The sequence below is a fragment of the Globicephala melas genome, chromosome 13 (assembly GCF_963455315.2).
Source record: "Globicephala melas chromosome 13, mGloMel1.2, whole genome shotgun sequence".
Taxonomy (NCBI): Eukaryota; Metazoa; Chordata; class Mammalia; order Artiodactyla; family Delphinidae; genus Globicephala; species Globicephala melas.
This window is the reverse complement of record NC_083326.1, coordinates 27,596,313-27,612,479: the sequence shown is the minus strand read 5'-3', so window position 1 is coordinate 27,612,479 and position 16,167 is coordinate 27,596,313. Positions and strand designations below refer to the sequence as shown.

General features: G+C 45.2%; 1 protein-coding gene across 7 annotated transcripts in view; it reads right to left on the bottom strand.

Moving 5' to 3' along the window:
* Positions 1-16,167, bottom strand: part of ZNF236 (zinc finger protein 236) — a 102,143-nt gene that overhangs the window by 13,435 nt on the left and 72,541 nt on the right. For all 7 annotated transcript variants that reach the window (XM_060310166.2, XM_060310160.2, XM_060310159.1 and 4 more), the window contains 6 exons: positions 14,520-14,623; positions 12,519-12,884; positions 11,610-11,755; positions 11,278-11,518; positions 10,701-10,880; positions 7,839-7,994 (listed from right to left, as the gene is read on the bottom strand). In XM_060310166.2, the coding sequence (XP_060166149.1) occupies positions 7,839-7,994; positions 10,701-10,880; positions 11,278-11,518; positions 11,610-11,755; positions 12,519-12,884; positions 14,520-14,623 (1,193 nt within the window). The remainder of the gene's footprint in view (positions 1-7,838; positions 7,995-10,700; positions 10,881-11,277; positions 11,519-11,609; positions 11,756-12,518; positions 12,885-14,519; positions 14,624-16,167) is intronic.

Here is a 16,167-nt window from a genome sequence, read left to right as displayed (position 1 = left end):
TCGGAACCCTAAGGAGAGGACGGGGCCGGCCGCAGGGCGCGGGCTGGGAGAAGCACGGTGGTGTGAGGGCCACGTCGGCCAAGAGCACCACCATGGGCTCAGGGATCATCCCGGAGTAGCCACAGGACTCCAGACCTCACCACAACTCCTGCAACTAAGGAGACGCAGACCTTCTCCCCTTCCGACCAGTGAACTACGTCCAACGTTCTGAGGACGGTTAAGGTAGTGGAAGGTTCCAGGACGTGCAGCACAAGGAATGCAAAGAGAAAACAGAAGCCTGCGAGTTCATTAACTAAGGTGAACCCTGACGCAAAGTTCAGAGAAAAGACTGAACAACTTCACGGAAGGCCAGAGCTCATATTTCAACTCAAAACAGTGTGGTGGTGATGCAACCTTTAATAATGTTCTTAATTCAAGAGACTTCCCACAAGAAGGATGACCCTAGTTCAGGCAGAACTAGTCTCAATATGGTCGAAAAGAACCTGTGTTTAAAAATTTTCTTTCGCATGCAATTAAATGATTAAACTAATTAAAAGCTGTCATTATATTTGTTTACTATAGAGCTCTTAGCCGTATGAAAGTATCTGCTTAAAGCTCTAGAAGCCGTAATTTAAAATTCAAATTAAATACTCTGAACAGGAAAATGAAGATTCAACACTGAAGTAAACACTGTAAACTCTTCCTTTTAGTTCCCACTTACGTTTTCTTATTTCTTCTGTTCTCCTGGGACACATCACAGCCATCTAAGCCCTACTTCACTGCATGACTCTAACTCAAAAAGAGTAACCTTTAAAGGATTAACAAGTTCTGTATGTTCATCAAACCCACCCTGTTTTCAGTCTTTGTTGGGATAAGTCTTCACAGCCTCTAAGAAAACTTAATGATAATTTTGGAGGGTTTCATAACAAGCTGACAAGGTGTGAGATCACTTTTTTCTTGAGATTAACAAAAAAGTGGTGAGAGGCGACGGGGAGTCGGGAACGGGAAAGATGCCCTGACTGGCCTCACCCCCAGGAAGAGTGGGGAGAGCGTCTGATGGTAAAGCGCACCCACTGGTAGGGGCCGTTAACATTTCAGAGCTGTTGGGAAGTAAGTAACTGACTGCACTTAAACCTAGGAGAAACGGAGGTCAAAATAACCTCACAAAGAACTAGTAAACAAAGAACTGATCCTTCTCTCACTGAAAGCAGAACTCAATTCATTCATCAACATTACCTTAAAAAGGGACTCAGATGACAATGAAAACACGGCGACCCAGAACCTATGGGATGCAGCAAAACCAGTTCCAAGAGGGAAGTTTGTAGCAATACAGTCCTACCTCAAGAAACAAGAAACATCTCAAATAAACAACCTAACCTTACACCTAAAGGAATTAGAGAAAGAAGAACAAAAAAACCCCAAAGTTAGCAGAAGGAAAGAAATCATAAAGATCAGATCAGAAATAAACGAAAAAGAAATCAAGGAACCAATAGCAAAGATCAATAAAACTGAAAGCTGGTTCTTTGAGAAGATAAACAAAATTGATAAACCATTAGCCAGACTCATCAAGAAAAAAAGGGAGAAGACTCAAATCAATAGAATTAGAAATGGAAAAGGAGAAGTAACAACTGACACTGCAGAAATACAAAGGATCATGGGAGATCACTACAAGCAACTCTATGCCAATAAAATGGACAACCTGGAAGAAATGCACACATTCTTAGAAAAGCACAACCTTCCGAGACTGAACCAGGAAGAAACAGAAAATATAAACAGACCAATCACAAGCACTGAAATTGAGACTGTGATTAAAAATCTTCCAGCAAACAAAAGCCCAGGACCAGATGGCTTCACAGGCGAATTCTACCAAACATTTAGAGAAGAGCTAACACCTATCCTTCTCAAACTCTTCCAAAATATAGCAGAGGGAGGAACACTCCCAAACTCATTCTATGAGGCCACCATCACCCTGACACCAAAACCAGACAAGGATGTCACAAAGAAAGAAAACTACAGGCCAATATCACTGATGAACATAGATGCAAAAATCCTCCACAAAATACTAGCAAACAGAATCCAACAGCACATTAAAAGGGATCATACACCATGATCAAGTGGGGTTTATCCCAGCAATGCAAGGATTCTTCAGTATATGCAAACCAATCAATGTGACACACCATATTAACAAACAGAAGGAGAAAAACCATATGATCATCTCAATAGATGCAGAGAAAGCTTTCAACAAAATTCAACACCCATTTATGATAAAAACCCTCCAGAAAGTGGGCATAGAGGGAACTTACCTCAACATAATAAAGGCCATATATGACAAACCCACAGCCAACATCATTCTTAATGGTGAAAAACTGAAACCATCTCCACTGAGATCAGGAACAAGACAAGGTTGCCCACCCTCACCACTATTATTCAACATAGTTTTGGAAGTTTTAGCCACAGCCATCAGAGATGAAAAAGAAATAAAAGAAATCCAAATCGGAAAAGAAGAAGTAAAGCTGTCACTGTTTGCAGATGACATGATGCTATACACAGAGAATCCTAAAGATGCTACCAGAGAACTACTAGAGCTAATCAATGAATTTGGTAAAGTAGCAGGCTACAAAATTAATGCACAGAATCTCTTGCATTCCTACACACCAATGATGAAAAATCTGAAAGAGAAATTAAGGAAGCACTCCCATTTACCACTGCCACAAAAAGAATAAAATACCTAGGAATAAACCTACCCAAGGAGACAAAAGACCTGTATGCAGAAAACTATAAGACACTGATGAAAGAAATTAAAGATGATACAAATAGATGGAGAGATATACCATATTCTTGGATGGGAAGAATCAACATTGTGAAAATGACTCTACTACCCAAAGCAATCTACAGATTCAGTGCAATCCCTATCAAACTACCACTGGCATTTTTCACAGAACTAGAACAAAAAAACGCACAATTTGTATGGAAACACAAAAGGCCCCGAGGAACCAAAGCAGTCTTGAGAAAGAAAAACGGAGCTGGAAGAATCAGGCTCCCTGACTTCAGAATATACTACAAAGCTACAGTAATAAAGACAGTATGGCACTGGCACAAAAACAGAAATACAGATCAGTGGAACAGGATAGGAAGCCCAGAGATAAACCTACACACATATGGTCACCTTATCTTTGATAAAGGAGGCAAGAATATACAATGGAGAAAAGACAGCCTCTTCAATAAGTGGTGCTGGGAAAACTGGACAGCTACATGTAAAAGAATGAAGTTAGAACACTCCTTAACACCACACACCCAAATAAACTTAAAATGGATTAAAGACCTAAACCTAAGGCCAGACACTATAAAACTCTTAGAGGAAAACATAGGCAGAACACTCTATGACATAAATCACAGCAAGATCCTTATTGACCCACCTCCTAGAGAAATGGAAATAAAAACGAAAATAAACAAATGGGACCTAATGAAACTTCAGAGCTTTTGCACAGCAAAGGAAACCATAAACAAGATCAAAAGGCAACCCTCAGAATGGGAGAAAATATTTGCAAATGAAGCAACTGACAAAAGACTAATCTCCAAAATTTACGAGCAGCTCACGTGCAGCTCAATATCAAAAAAACAAACAACCCAACCCAAAAAATGAGCGGAAGACCTAAACAGACATTTCTTCAAAGATATACAGATTGCCAACAAACACATGAAAAAATGCTCAACATCACTAATCATTAGAGAAATGCAAATCAAAACTATAATGAGGTACCACCTCACACCAGTCAGAATGGCCATCATGAAAAAATCTACAAACAGTATGGGGGAGTTCCTTAAAAAACTACAAATAGAACTACCATATGACCCAGCAATTCCACTACTGGGCATATACCCTGAGAAAATCATAATTCAAAAAGTCATGTACCACAATGTTCACTGCAGCTCTATTTAGCCAGGACATGGAAGCAACCTAAGTGTACATCGACAGATGAATGGATAAAGAAGATGTGGCACATATATACAATGGAATATTACTGAGCCATAAAAAGAAACGAAATTGAGTTATTTGTAGCGAGGTGGATGGACCTAGAGTCTGTCATACAGAGTGAAGTCAGACAGAAAGAGAAAAAATACCGTATGCTAACACATATATATGGAATCTAACAAAAAAAAAAGAAAAAGGTTCTGAAGAACCTAGGGGCAGGACAGGAATAAAGATGCAGATGCAGATGCAGAGAATGGACCTGAGGACACAGGGAGGAGGGAAGGGTAAGCTGGGACGAAGTGAGAGAGTGGCATGGACATATATACACTACCAAATGTAAAACAGAGAGCTAGTGGGAAGCAGCCGCATAGCCCAGGGAGATCAGCTGGGTGCTTTGTGACCACCTAGAGGGGTGGGATAGGGAGGGTGTGAGGGAGACGCAAGAGGGAGGAGATATGGGGATATATGTATATGTACAGCTGACTCACTCTGTTATACAGCAGAAACTAACACACCATTGTAAAGCAATTATACTCCAATAAAAATGTTTAAAATAAATAAATAAATAAATAAAGTATTCTAAAATCAAAAAAAAAAAAGACTCAGGTAAGAACAAAAAGACGATGTTAAATTCCTTAAAAAGCTGTGCTAAATTTCAAGCCTCTACTAATAATAACTTCCTGCCTCTGAAAGGGTACTTATAGAATACTTGCCCGTTTTCTAGGAAAACCCTTTGTCATGGGTGTTACCTGGATCGGATCTGGAAATGGCCTTCAAACCCATATCACACATCTGAACAAAGGCACATGCTTTCGTTCTGGATGTGAAATTCTGACTCATCGGGGCACATCGATTTATTTGTAAATCCCTAAATGGTAACAGCCTACTTCCAACTAAGGCGCAAAGAGCCCAGAAGCTGCCCTAGAAGCTGGCAGCCCACCACGTGCTGCTCACACAGAGAGTTAACGACGACAACCGTGCGCACAGTCACCATGCTCGTCCCCTGCCCGTGAGACCATCACTCTGTATCTGTGGAGGCAGATTTACAAGGTGGAACACCTAATGTCTGACTCACAGAAGACAGATGCTTTCCACAGGTGATCAAGGGCCTGCAACATGACTTTCACCGGGTGACACCGAAAGTTTGTATTTTGGTGCTCATCTTAGAAGAGGCATGTTTAATCTCAAAGTCACTTCAATTTCAGTTCTTATTGGTGTGGCCTGAAGCTCGGCCTGGGGCTGACTGATTCTAAGATAAATGTTGCCCATTAAGATGCAATCTCTTGACAATAGAATATAGATGAAATCAGCCACTTAATTATAACTAGCACTAGTGGAATACGCAAACCTCTCTAAAAACATCTGCTTAGAGTCAAGGATCAAGTGGTTCAGCATATGAAGAATCTTTTCCTATATTCAGGATTATTCAAAGATGCCAAAGGTATTTGAGATCGTAATACAACTGAGTTGCTTATATAAAATTAATCCTGTATTTATAATAACTGATACTACATTATTAAACAAATGTTCTTTAGTTATGAGCACATCTTTTATTTTCTAATATCATGAAACTCCTGAAAAACAATTTTTTTACTAAGGTACCAAATTAAGCTAAAGTGGCATCAAAAAAGAAGAAGAGAGAAAAGTTCTCAGCTGGCTCTACAACAATAAGTCTTAAGAGAGAAAAAAAAATTAAATCAGAAGGGGCATGCGTGTTGTTTTTAAAGAAACATCAGTGCATGGCATACAGGAGCCCTGTACACAACTGACCGCTCTTCCCCTGCCCGTGAGACCATCACTCTGTATCTGTGGAGGCAGATGTACAAGGTGGAACACCCATTGTCTGACTCACAGAAGACAGAGGTTTAAAGAAATACAGGTGGCCAGAACAGAGCCCTCTGCGTTCCTGGGCCCTCCCTCCATCCGCTTCTCCATTCTGATCAGAACATCACCAGCTTTAAGTAATCTGCTGTACCAGCGAACGCCCAGGGTCACCAAGTAGCGCAAAACACCCCCGCTCCATTTACAGGGAAACACCTAAAACTCTCCTTGTCTTTCCATCGATTTGCCCAGGACTCACTACAGACATGAAGCAGGGCTTCCAAGGAGATGTAAGATTCCACCACCTACAGCCAGTTTACTCCTCAGGGAAGGAGGAGGCGGGGAGAGCCTGACATCCCAGCATTCCAGGACATAGACCCCCACCAGAGCGTGACACCACTCATTAGGGCCAAACACAAGAGACACATCTTCATGTTGCAACACGCACCGCGCACCACGCAGGGTGGGAGAGGTGATCAGAACCCCAGAGGTGACAAGAAAGAACACAGTGTCTAGTCCTTTACAAAAAGACACAAACTAAGACTTTCAGGAAACAGCTGCAGAAGCAAGTTTGCTATGTAACTTGAGTAGTACATGATATACTGTAGAAGTCTTACCTATTACAGGCTAAATTATAACCTGAAAGTACTAGCTTTCATAGCCAATTAGAATATAAAATAAAATTCCCCTTAATTGCAAACAAAACCAAAAGACTCTCATTTCAAATTAGTAAGTACAAGAATTCAGTTCTGGGATACAATTTTCTTAGAGCCCCAAAATTAAACAAGCAAACCGACGCAGGAGGGACAGAATTAAGAGCAAAGTAGAGACAGGAACACACGGAGAGCAGTGGTACAGTGGAAACGGTCATCGGCCAGAAGTCCAGATTTTGCATCTGCCCAGATCCGCCAACACGTGATTCCAACACGGCTCTTAACCAGCCGGGTGTCAGTTTACCCTTTAGCAAAGGGGAGGGGTGGACAGAAAGCCCCTCAGGGTCCTGAGTGGAACCTCACTGTGTGCAGCTGCCTCAGCTCACCACCTGCTTCAGTTCAGCAAGTCCCCACCCTGCAGCATCTGCAGATCCATCAAGCCCTCACTCGCGGGGGAGAAATGCCCCCCCCACGGCCAGGGCTCCCGCCTCGGGAGGCCGCCCCGACCAGGTCAACCCCCCACCCGAGACGTGCTCGCTGGGCGCCCTTCTCCCCTTTATGTATCGCTACTGCCGTTAATCCTACACTGATTTACGGCTTCTTCAATAAACGTCTGCTCTGTTCGTTTCTAGGACCCAAAATGCAAGGGGACCGTAGTTGCCTTGCCCAACATGACACACCCAGATTTAGTATACTTCTTACCATACAGTATGCACCACAATCTTTCAGTGAACAGAAGAATTACTGGCTAAGAAAGCATTTCAATTAAGCACGGAAAAAAGTCTAGCTGGGGGTACAAACATATCTAAAGATTAAATTTTTTTCTCAAAAAATGATATACAGAGTTGGAAAATAAAGAGGGCTAAGAAAGTAGTGAAATCTCTACAAGGCAAGGCAAACAGGTATGGCGTCCTCAACTGTTAACGTTTACTTATGAAGCTGTGACCTATTTTACTGGAGCTCTTTTATTTTTTATTAAAGCCTATACTTCAAAACCTTAGTAAGATGTCTTCTTTTAATTCTGCCATCCTACATTCAGCTGGTGCCCAAACATTCCCACCGCAGGGCACAAAGTAACGAGCCAGAGGCACTTTCAGCCTGGGTGACACAGGGACAGCTTTGTGACTTGCAGACATACACAATGCCTTGCATATTTGAATAAGATTATTTACCTTTGTTCTTTAGAAGGTGGAAACGACCTTAAAAGGTTAATAACACTCGAGACAGTTCTGTGTCCTAGAATTATACATAAGCCACTAATCATCACAGAATCACATCAAACGTATTAGAACGTGCAGCTGACACACTCGTCACGCAAGAAGACAGGTGACTTCTCTCTGCTGACCAGGTGCAGAGCCCTGTAACTATGAAACGTCATGAAGCCTCTCGTGGCTGGATCATTAGCTGCATACCTGAAGCGTTTAATGTTGCACTCTGTGAGAGAAGCTGATCATTGCTTATGGTCAAGGTGGCACCCGTAGATTGATTATTGATTGCAGGTGCTGACAATCTTATGCTTCCGTTCAGTTCACTACTTCCATTAGAACTGTGCTGAATAAGATCTTGACCTAAATAGAAATTAATACTGTGATATCTGAGAGTAACACATTAATTCACATACTGGCAAGTATGTTAAACATATAATAACATCCTTTTAAAAGTGAAAGCTATTTCATTTTTAATACTATTTAAAGAGAAAAAAAATTAAAATAAGACCATGAAATACATTTCCCAAAATGAAACTACCTGTTCACACTTTTTAAGCTATAAAGTTTTTAAGTGCGTCTTAAGAGTTCTACTTTAACCCAGCATTTAGGCACTTACAGCTACACACTCTGTTGAATAAAACTTAAACTGAATTGGAAATACTTCCAAACATGGTGGACTCCCAGCTGCAGCACCGAGGGGCACGAGGGAGGGTACCAAGGCCTCCCTTGCGGCAGCAGTGGCCGCTACAGGTCTCCTACGGGAGGGTCACTGCCCCACGGCGCTCTGGACGCGCACAGCAGGCTCAAGCACGCCGTGATGTACTCCCACCGAGAGACATGGGCTTCTGTCAGCTTCATTAGCTTGTAACCTTTACATTACAGCATAATTGTATAATGTAATCAGATAGTATGGAAACAGAGGAACATGAAAATTAAAAACCCGAGCTGTTTCAATGAAAACCAAAAGACAAAAGGATGCTGCACTCAGCTTCATAATCACCGACACCCTCATGCCACACTAGAGAAACAGAACTGGGGAATGAGTCTGTGCAACAGGGGTGGAAGTGTGGGCAAAATAAAACGTTCAGAACTCCTACCAGCAGAGCAGATCCATTTTCAAAGACCTGCGGATAAATGCTCAAAATCGTGTAGGCATCGTTTCTCTGACTCTCTGCTTGACGTGGCTTTCTATTAATAACTAAAGACATCAGGTAGGAGCACTTTTACTTACACGACAACTGGGGGAGACTGAGGACCCTCCTCGCCTTTTACCCAATGTTTAACTTCTTTCCCAAACAGCTTAGGAATTGCTAAAGGTCTGTACACCTTAACTGAAGTAGTATTTGCATTCTAGCATTCGTAAGCATTTATAATTCTGTGCATTCATGGAAAACAGAACATTCGACAGAATAACCAAACATTTCTATAGCACAGCTAGATGCTCTCCAAGGTGACCACAAATTAAAAGTTTTTCTAGACTTCTCAGAATGCGACACGAAAATGTTGAGTTAGTAGTCCCCACAGCCAATTCTCATTACACACAATAATGAGAAGTAAAGGAATAGGAAATCTTAAGCCCAGAGTTTGGGCAACCCTTATTTCATCAACTGACAAAGATTTCTCCTAGGATAACCCTTTTAAGCTTTTTTTTTTTAAATTGCAGTTATATTCACCTAATACACTAAAAATTAACAATAAAATAACTAAATGATCGATAATAGTAAAACATAGGAGAAACAGAAGTATAAGCCACAAAAACACATTTGCCGAACTGTATGTTATGTGTTTTTTATATAGGACTAGCACAACCCCTCAGATATTGAGATTATGCAAAAAAAGTTAATTTGATCAACAAAACAGCTTTCTGAAAATAACTCTTCCATGTTTCCAACATTACAATTCAAATATATATATATATATATATATACACACACACACACACACATATTAAATAAAAAAGAAGAGAGTTAGTGAATTAGATAAAATTCAGAGTTAACTTCTGCTGCCTGCTAGCACCTAAACACCACTGCGTGTCACTGAGAAGCAAAGCTCCATCCAGGAACAGTTCCTCAAATTCTCACGTAAACTGAAAGGAATAAAGACGCCCCTCAAGAAAGCAAGCTTTTGGTTTTCTTCTCAATAACTACTCTTTCTTTTCCAATAATGATTTTTGCAGAAATCTCAGGCAACAGGTAATAACTACACTGACCGCTCACACGGCTATCAGCCCAGTATTCCAGCCACTGCCATACTCTGTCTCCAGGGAGGTTATTTTGACCCCAGCAAAATGTTCTTTTCTTTTTTCTTTTCTTTAAAAAACAACAATCTCATAAGGTTGTTATGACACTTAAATGAGTTAATATTTGTCAAAGTTACTAGAACAGGACCTGGTGCACTGTAAGGGTCAAAAAATTGTTGCTAAATTTAAGAACCACTCAGTTAACATGAAGAGCTCATAGCTAAGAGTCATGTGGGCAAAGCGCACCTGTAAAATATGCTCCAGGCTAACTAAGATGAGAACATACTGTGAGAATTGATGCTCTATAAGGGGAAGAGCTGACCGTGAACGTCACAGGCCTGGAACAGGGAGCACATCAGCTGGTGACTCACATGGAGGATGAGCTTGCCAACCTCGGTGGCCTGGGCTGCCAAAGGGTGTCTTCCACCCACTTATCTAGTTCTACCATAATTTTCTACATAATCTGAGAAGAATTCTGAAAAGGTCAGGGGGGTAGGTATCTGTAATCTCCTAGTGTAACCACTTATACCGATTCAACTCCTTTAGCTCAAAGGAGCATGGTAAGAATTATGAAGCCATGGTTTTCTGCTCTTGGTTAAACGAAATATATCTGACAAAGCTACCTGGCTCAAACTGGACGTGCCGTGAGGAACCACCACGTTTAATCCCTGGTATCAGATGGGAGCTGCAGGATGATCATTCTCACATAAATTGCAAACACTTCCTGAGGCACTGGATTTAGGCAAAGCTCAGTCTTACAGGAAAAAGATACAAAAAAGAGTTACCTAAACTGCAGGTGAAAGGATTTAAAAAATTTTAAGACTAACCGGAGATGGTCAGGGTGATTTCCTGCGGCGACCCCGAGGACGACGCAGCGGTGGGCCCGGCAGCCTGCGCCAGCACCTGGCTCAGGCTCGAGTTGTTAATGGTCAGGGTGATCTCATGGGGGCCACTGGAGGTGGACACCAGGCCTTGTGATGTCATCACCTGAGAGAGGTCTTGCGTCCCTGGTCATCGTTATAAAACAGAACAAAGCTGGGCTTAAAAAAATAATCATTTCCTCCTTGTTCATATTAAAATATTTTAGTGCAACTGTTACTTTAAAAAGAGAAAGATTCAAAATACAGTATCAGTCATTTCTAATTCCTTAATCTGAAATCATTTAAAAACAAACAAAAAGCCTTATGAGGAAATAGGAAGCCGGTTCCATGAATGCAATCTCTGTGCATATACTGACTAAACATCATTTATCGTCAGAAAAGCTTACTTTATTCTTAGGACATTTATTCGTTAAGCTTTATAAAGAGAAGGAAACAGCATCCCAGTGTCCCCAAACCAAATCTGTGATGTCAGCAGCGAGCCGAAACTCCAGCTGTCACAACCAACCGAAGCGGCAGCTCTCACCACTGCTGCTGGTGGTCAGCACGGAATCCTGCTCCGAGAGCGGGCCTATGGTCAGGTTGGCAGACGTCACCGTGGGCTGCAAGGACAGGCCTGAGATGGGCTGGAGGACCACGCTGGCCGGGACTGTACTGTCTGGTGTCTGAAGGGAGCTGTGCTGCGGGGCCAGGCCGGGCTCCACGGTCGGCTGTGGAGCAAGCAGGTTACCCTGCTGTAGCGTCTGCTGCAGGACGCTTGGGTCAATCTGAAAGCACAGAGGTTGTTGTGATGGAAATTTCACGCTGAGTGTGACTCAGACCATCTGAAAGCACAGAAAAGCCTGGTGGGCGTCGCACCTGTAGCGTGATATTATTAATGCTGGAAGCGTCGATCCCAGAGATTTGAACACTGGGTGCAACCAGGTTAGCAGCCAACTGTAACTGTATGCCCTCGAGGGTGGCCAGGCTTCCGTCTGTCAGAGACACTGTCCAGTCGCCACCAGCTGCAGAGGAAGAACAGGAATGACTGCGTACCAGACACTTTCTCAAACAGGAAAAACGCACTGGGTTCCTAAATACAGAAGTTCTAAACACATACCGACATGACCTAGTTAACAAACACTAATATTTACTTTACACAGGCACACACATATCTAATTTAATCATCACAAAACAAACCTTGTGAAATAGAAAATAATATTATCCATTTTAAACACATCAGGAAACTAGGCTCAAAGAGATCACACTGATCAGCCCAAGATTTAAAACAACGCTATTATTTTGTCTTATTATGCTTTAATTGCACCATGGGTCATGAAACTGAAAGAAAGCCACTTAAGATGTCCAGTAGCTACTAACAGTTGCTACGTTATTTGTGAGTGCACAGAAAACCCAACTGACTAAAATTTAATGCTTTTCAAATACTGTGTGACCCAAGAGCAATTGGATAACTCGTATATGAGAAGCAAGGTTCACGGGTAGCTATAAATTACGTCTCGCTATTAAGTTTGTGAGAATACTAAAAAAGAAACAGGTTTAAGCCCATCAAACTAAACAAAGAGCTGAAGCCTGAAATGCAGAAGTGACGTTAGAAAGAATGGGAAACGGAAAGGCAGCTGCGCCTGCAAGTCAAGACTTCAACCTCCCGCGACCTCGCGGGAAACCCTCAGGAAGGGCAGTGTCCTGAGGCTGAAGGTCGCGCCCCCCACCCCACCCCCCGCCCCCGTCCCGGCGTCCACAGCCCTGGTGCCTGTCAGCCGTACTCACCGGACACGGAGGCGGGAAGGACGGCCTGGCCCAGCAGGCCCTGCTGCAGCAGACTCTGGTCCAGCTGCCCCGCCAGCACGGGGCTGTTCATGATGAACACGCTGGGGTCGGAGGAGGGCGGAGGGGGCGCGCTCACGGGCTGCGGCCCTTCCGGCGGCCCCCGGGGCCCAGGCTTCCTGGCTTTCTTAGGGTCCGGTTTGTAGTGAAACTGCATGTGAGTCTTCCTCCGCCCGGACGTGCGGAAACGCAGCTCACAGTGGGGACACTTGAACGGCTTTGCTCCTGTGTGCAAACGCATGTGGACCTTCAGGCTCCCCTTGGTGGAGAAGGCGTTGCTGCAGACGTGGCAGCTGAAGAGCTTCTGACCTGGGAGAAGAGGCCGTGCGTCAGCGGGCTGGCCGGGTCGCCCCCGTCAGCCAGCGGCCTGGCTGCCACCACGCTGTGTCCACCATCCCCCACGCTCCCCGGGGCCCCTCGCTCCGGAGGGCCGGTGGCTGGAAAACTTCAAAGTAAGCGAAGTTCACTGTCGAGGATCCGAATTCAGTCTTTCCACGACACGGAGGCACACCAAGCCCTGCCGGAAGCGGGGACCCGCCCTGCATCTCGGGCTCCGCTCCCTGATTTTACGAAGCGTGAGCTCACGCCTCACCGGTCTTCTCCGCTGACAAAGGGGCGCCCGAGCCGCCAGCACAGGTGGAAGCCGCCCGGCAGACTGCGCTCCGGGCGCACGTGCCCAGCTCCTGGGGCACCAAGTCCTCTAACACACGCGTGCTGCGGGGTGAAGAAGGCCCGGCAGGCGGGGCTGGGCGCGGCGGCAGGGCCCCGGGACTGGCGGCGCCTGCTCCCCTCGCGCTGCTCGGGCCGCAGAAGTCAGCTGAGGGGGGCCCTGGAAGGTGTCTTCCCAGAGATTCTCTTCCTAGTCCTGATGCCCGGGAGCCCACACGGAGGCTTGGTGCGCAGGAGGCGTCCTTAGGGTGGCCGGCACCTGCCGCGTGAGCTACCACACGAGACCTGGGACACAAAGCCACTAAGCGGGTCCCTCCTGACCCTCGGCAGTGCCCAGGGCTGCAGGGGAGGGTCAAGCACAGATCCTAAGGAAACAACAGAAGAACTGTCCGTAGAATAGGCAGCTGAAGGACTTCGTGTATCTGTTTACCTAATTCCACACACGAACCCATCAGAAAAGAATCACAGGACTTTACGCCTATGTGTGAAATTCCACTTGTACTCCCTTGGTCAATTCTGCTTACGGCCAAAGCTTCAGAGTGTAAATTGGTTTGACAGTCATAATCCTACGCGTCCTCACGACGCTAACGTTTACTCCGTGTTTACCAGGTGCCACTTTTACTTTTCTAGGCAATTTAAACCGGGGGGTGGGGGGAGGGTACTCGTGTTTGCCCCATTTTCTACATGACGGATGGGCGGGTCAGAGAAGTAGCTCACAAGTGAGGACAGTCTCCAACCGGGCAGAGGCCCAGGGCCGCCTTCTCACCCACGAGGGCGCACCGTGCACAATCAAGAAGCGAAGGTTGAGCACGTTTTACTTAGGATGATTAACCTTCAGTTCCTCACATAAGATGAAGAAAATGGCCATGAAATTTGGACGTTAATTGTTTTCCTTTATCAGATTTTCCCCCCACAGAAACAGAATTGCTACCTGGTAAGTGTAATCAGATTTGTGAAATCCCCAGTTTTCACAGAATTTCAACAAACTGAAACTCTGGCCTGAATGAGACTAAGAGGTAATCTTTCTAACACAGGTATTTAACTCTGAGTAAGACAACTTACAACGCCACATCTGAGACCTAGATCCTTTCCTTTGGTGTCAGAGATCACTTTCTCCGTGTTGGGAATCACAAATCTTCTATATTCATTTCTTCATGGTTCCTGATTTTTAAGCTTTGTTTCATCTTGAAAGTATGTGTGCAAAAAAAATACATAGGAACAAGTATAAAATGCTGTCGGAAGGCATCTACCAACAGTGCAGGTGTTTGCTCTTACCTGTGTGAGTCTTCACGTGGCAGTCCAGGGTAGATTTAACAGTGAAACTCTTCCCACATTCATCGCATTTATATGGCTTTTCTCCAGTGTGGATTCGAACATGCCTAGCCAGAAAGCATTTGCAATTAAGTGTTTTTCTTTTTAACTTTATACGCAATTTACAAACAACTTCATGATTTAAAATTTATAGCTATCCATATAAATAAAAATTATGCGTGACTATGTACTGAATAAATTTAGCAAAACAAAACTTTTAAGCTTCACTCTATATAAATAACACCATAAACAAATCCACAAGACAACAAAGTAATCTGCAAGACCAATGAAAACAAGGCTAACTTTCCTGAAAGCCAAAGAGAATCTTACAAATCAGCAGTAAGACAAGAAATATCACAGCAGAAAAACAGGCAACACACAGGCAGCGCAGAGAAGAAACACACGCACCCAAAAGCCACATGAAAAGGTATTCCCCAGCCTCAGAATTTAAAAAGAGCAAGTTAAAATGACAAGCCATCCCTTTCCCATCTGTCTGATGATGACCCACTGTCGGCTGGGTGGCCTAGGAGCAGGTGTTCAGAGGCTGGGGGATGTAAACGGCACAGCCCTCGGAGGCCAGTGGGTGTGTCCATCAGCACTGACCCCGGGCACCCACACAGGTGCACACAGAGCACAGGACAGTGGGGCTGGCCTAGTGATTCCACACTGAAAACTAGGCAGTCATCAACAGGGGTCTGGGATGCCCACACGACAACAAGACGTCGCCGTGAAGGATGAAAGAGGTGGGCGGGTACTGACAAAGCTGTCTGAGACCCCACAATATGTAACAATTAAACCGAGACCAGAATTGCATAAGTTAATGCTGACGTATGAGTAGACATTTCTGAAAAAACGCACAGAAGAAACTGCTAATAGCGCTTGTCTCTGGGGAGGGGAAGGCTCTCCCTTCATAGCCTCCTCCGCTGTTTTCGGTCCTGGCTCGCTTCACCAGGACGTCTGTCCAGTACGCAGTGCGGGCAGCTGAGCCTCGCACAACTGTTAAATGAAGGACAGAGGAGAAGGCAGGCCGGCTGCCAGGCTGCAGCAGGCTTCTCGTTTCCAGGGGCACCTGCCGCCTCGCCCCCTCACGGGGGTGCAGGGTCAGCAGTCCCGCCTCCGGGGCGCACCTCCGGGCCCGGCTGGCTGCTCGTCAGCACCACCCGCCGGCTACGCGCTGCAGACCTTCTCAGCGGCGCGACGATGCCCACGGGGCTGCCCAGCAGGACGCCCTCGTCTGCGATTCACACCCCTGCCTCCCGCTGGGGCCCTGCCCCGCCCCGCACCCAGCGTGTTGCTCCCTTGCGGCCACCGCCCGGTCCTCTCCTAGCTGAGGGTTCCAGCGTCTCACTCCCGGCCTCGGAGTCCACATGCTGTCATCTTCTTAGCTCGTTCCTCCTCCCCACCCGCCGGGACACGACGCCATCTCGGCTCCGCGCCCAAGCCTGGCCCGGCCTTGCCCACTGCCCCTCGCCCGTCTACCCGTCCCTCTCTCACTGGCACATGCCCCTTCCTGCCCGGCAGGAATACAAGGGCAGGCGTTACTAGCTGCGCTCACGCGAGGAGCACTTCCAGCCTAGCAGCTTCTGGGCAGCCTGTCTGCCCTCCCATCACA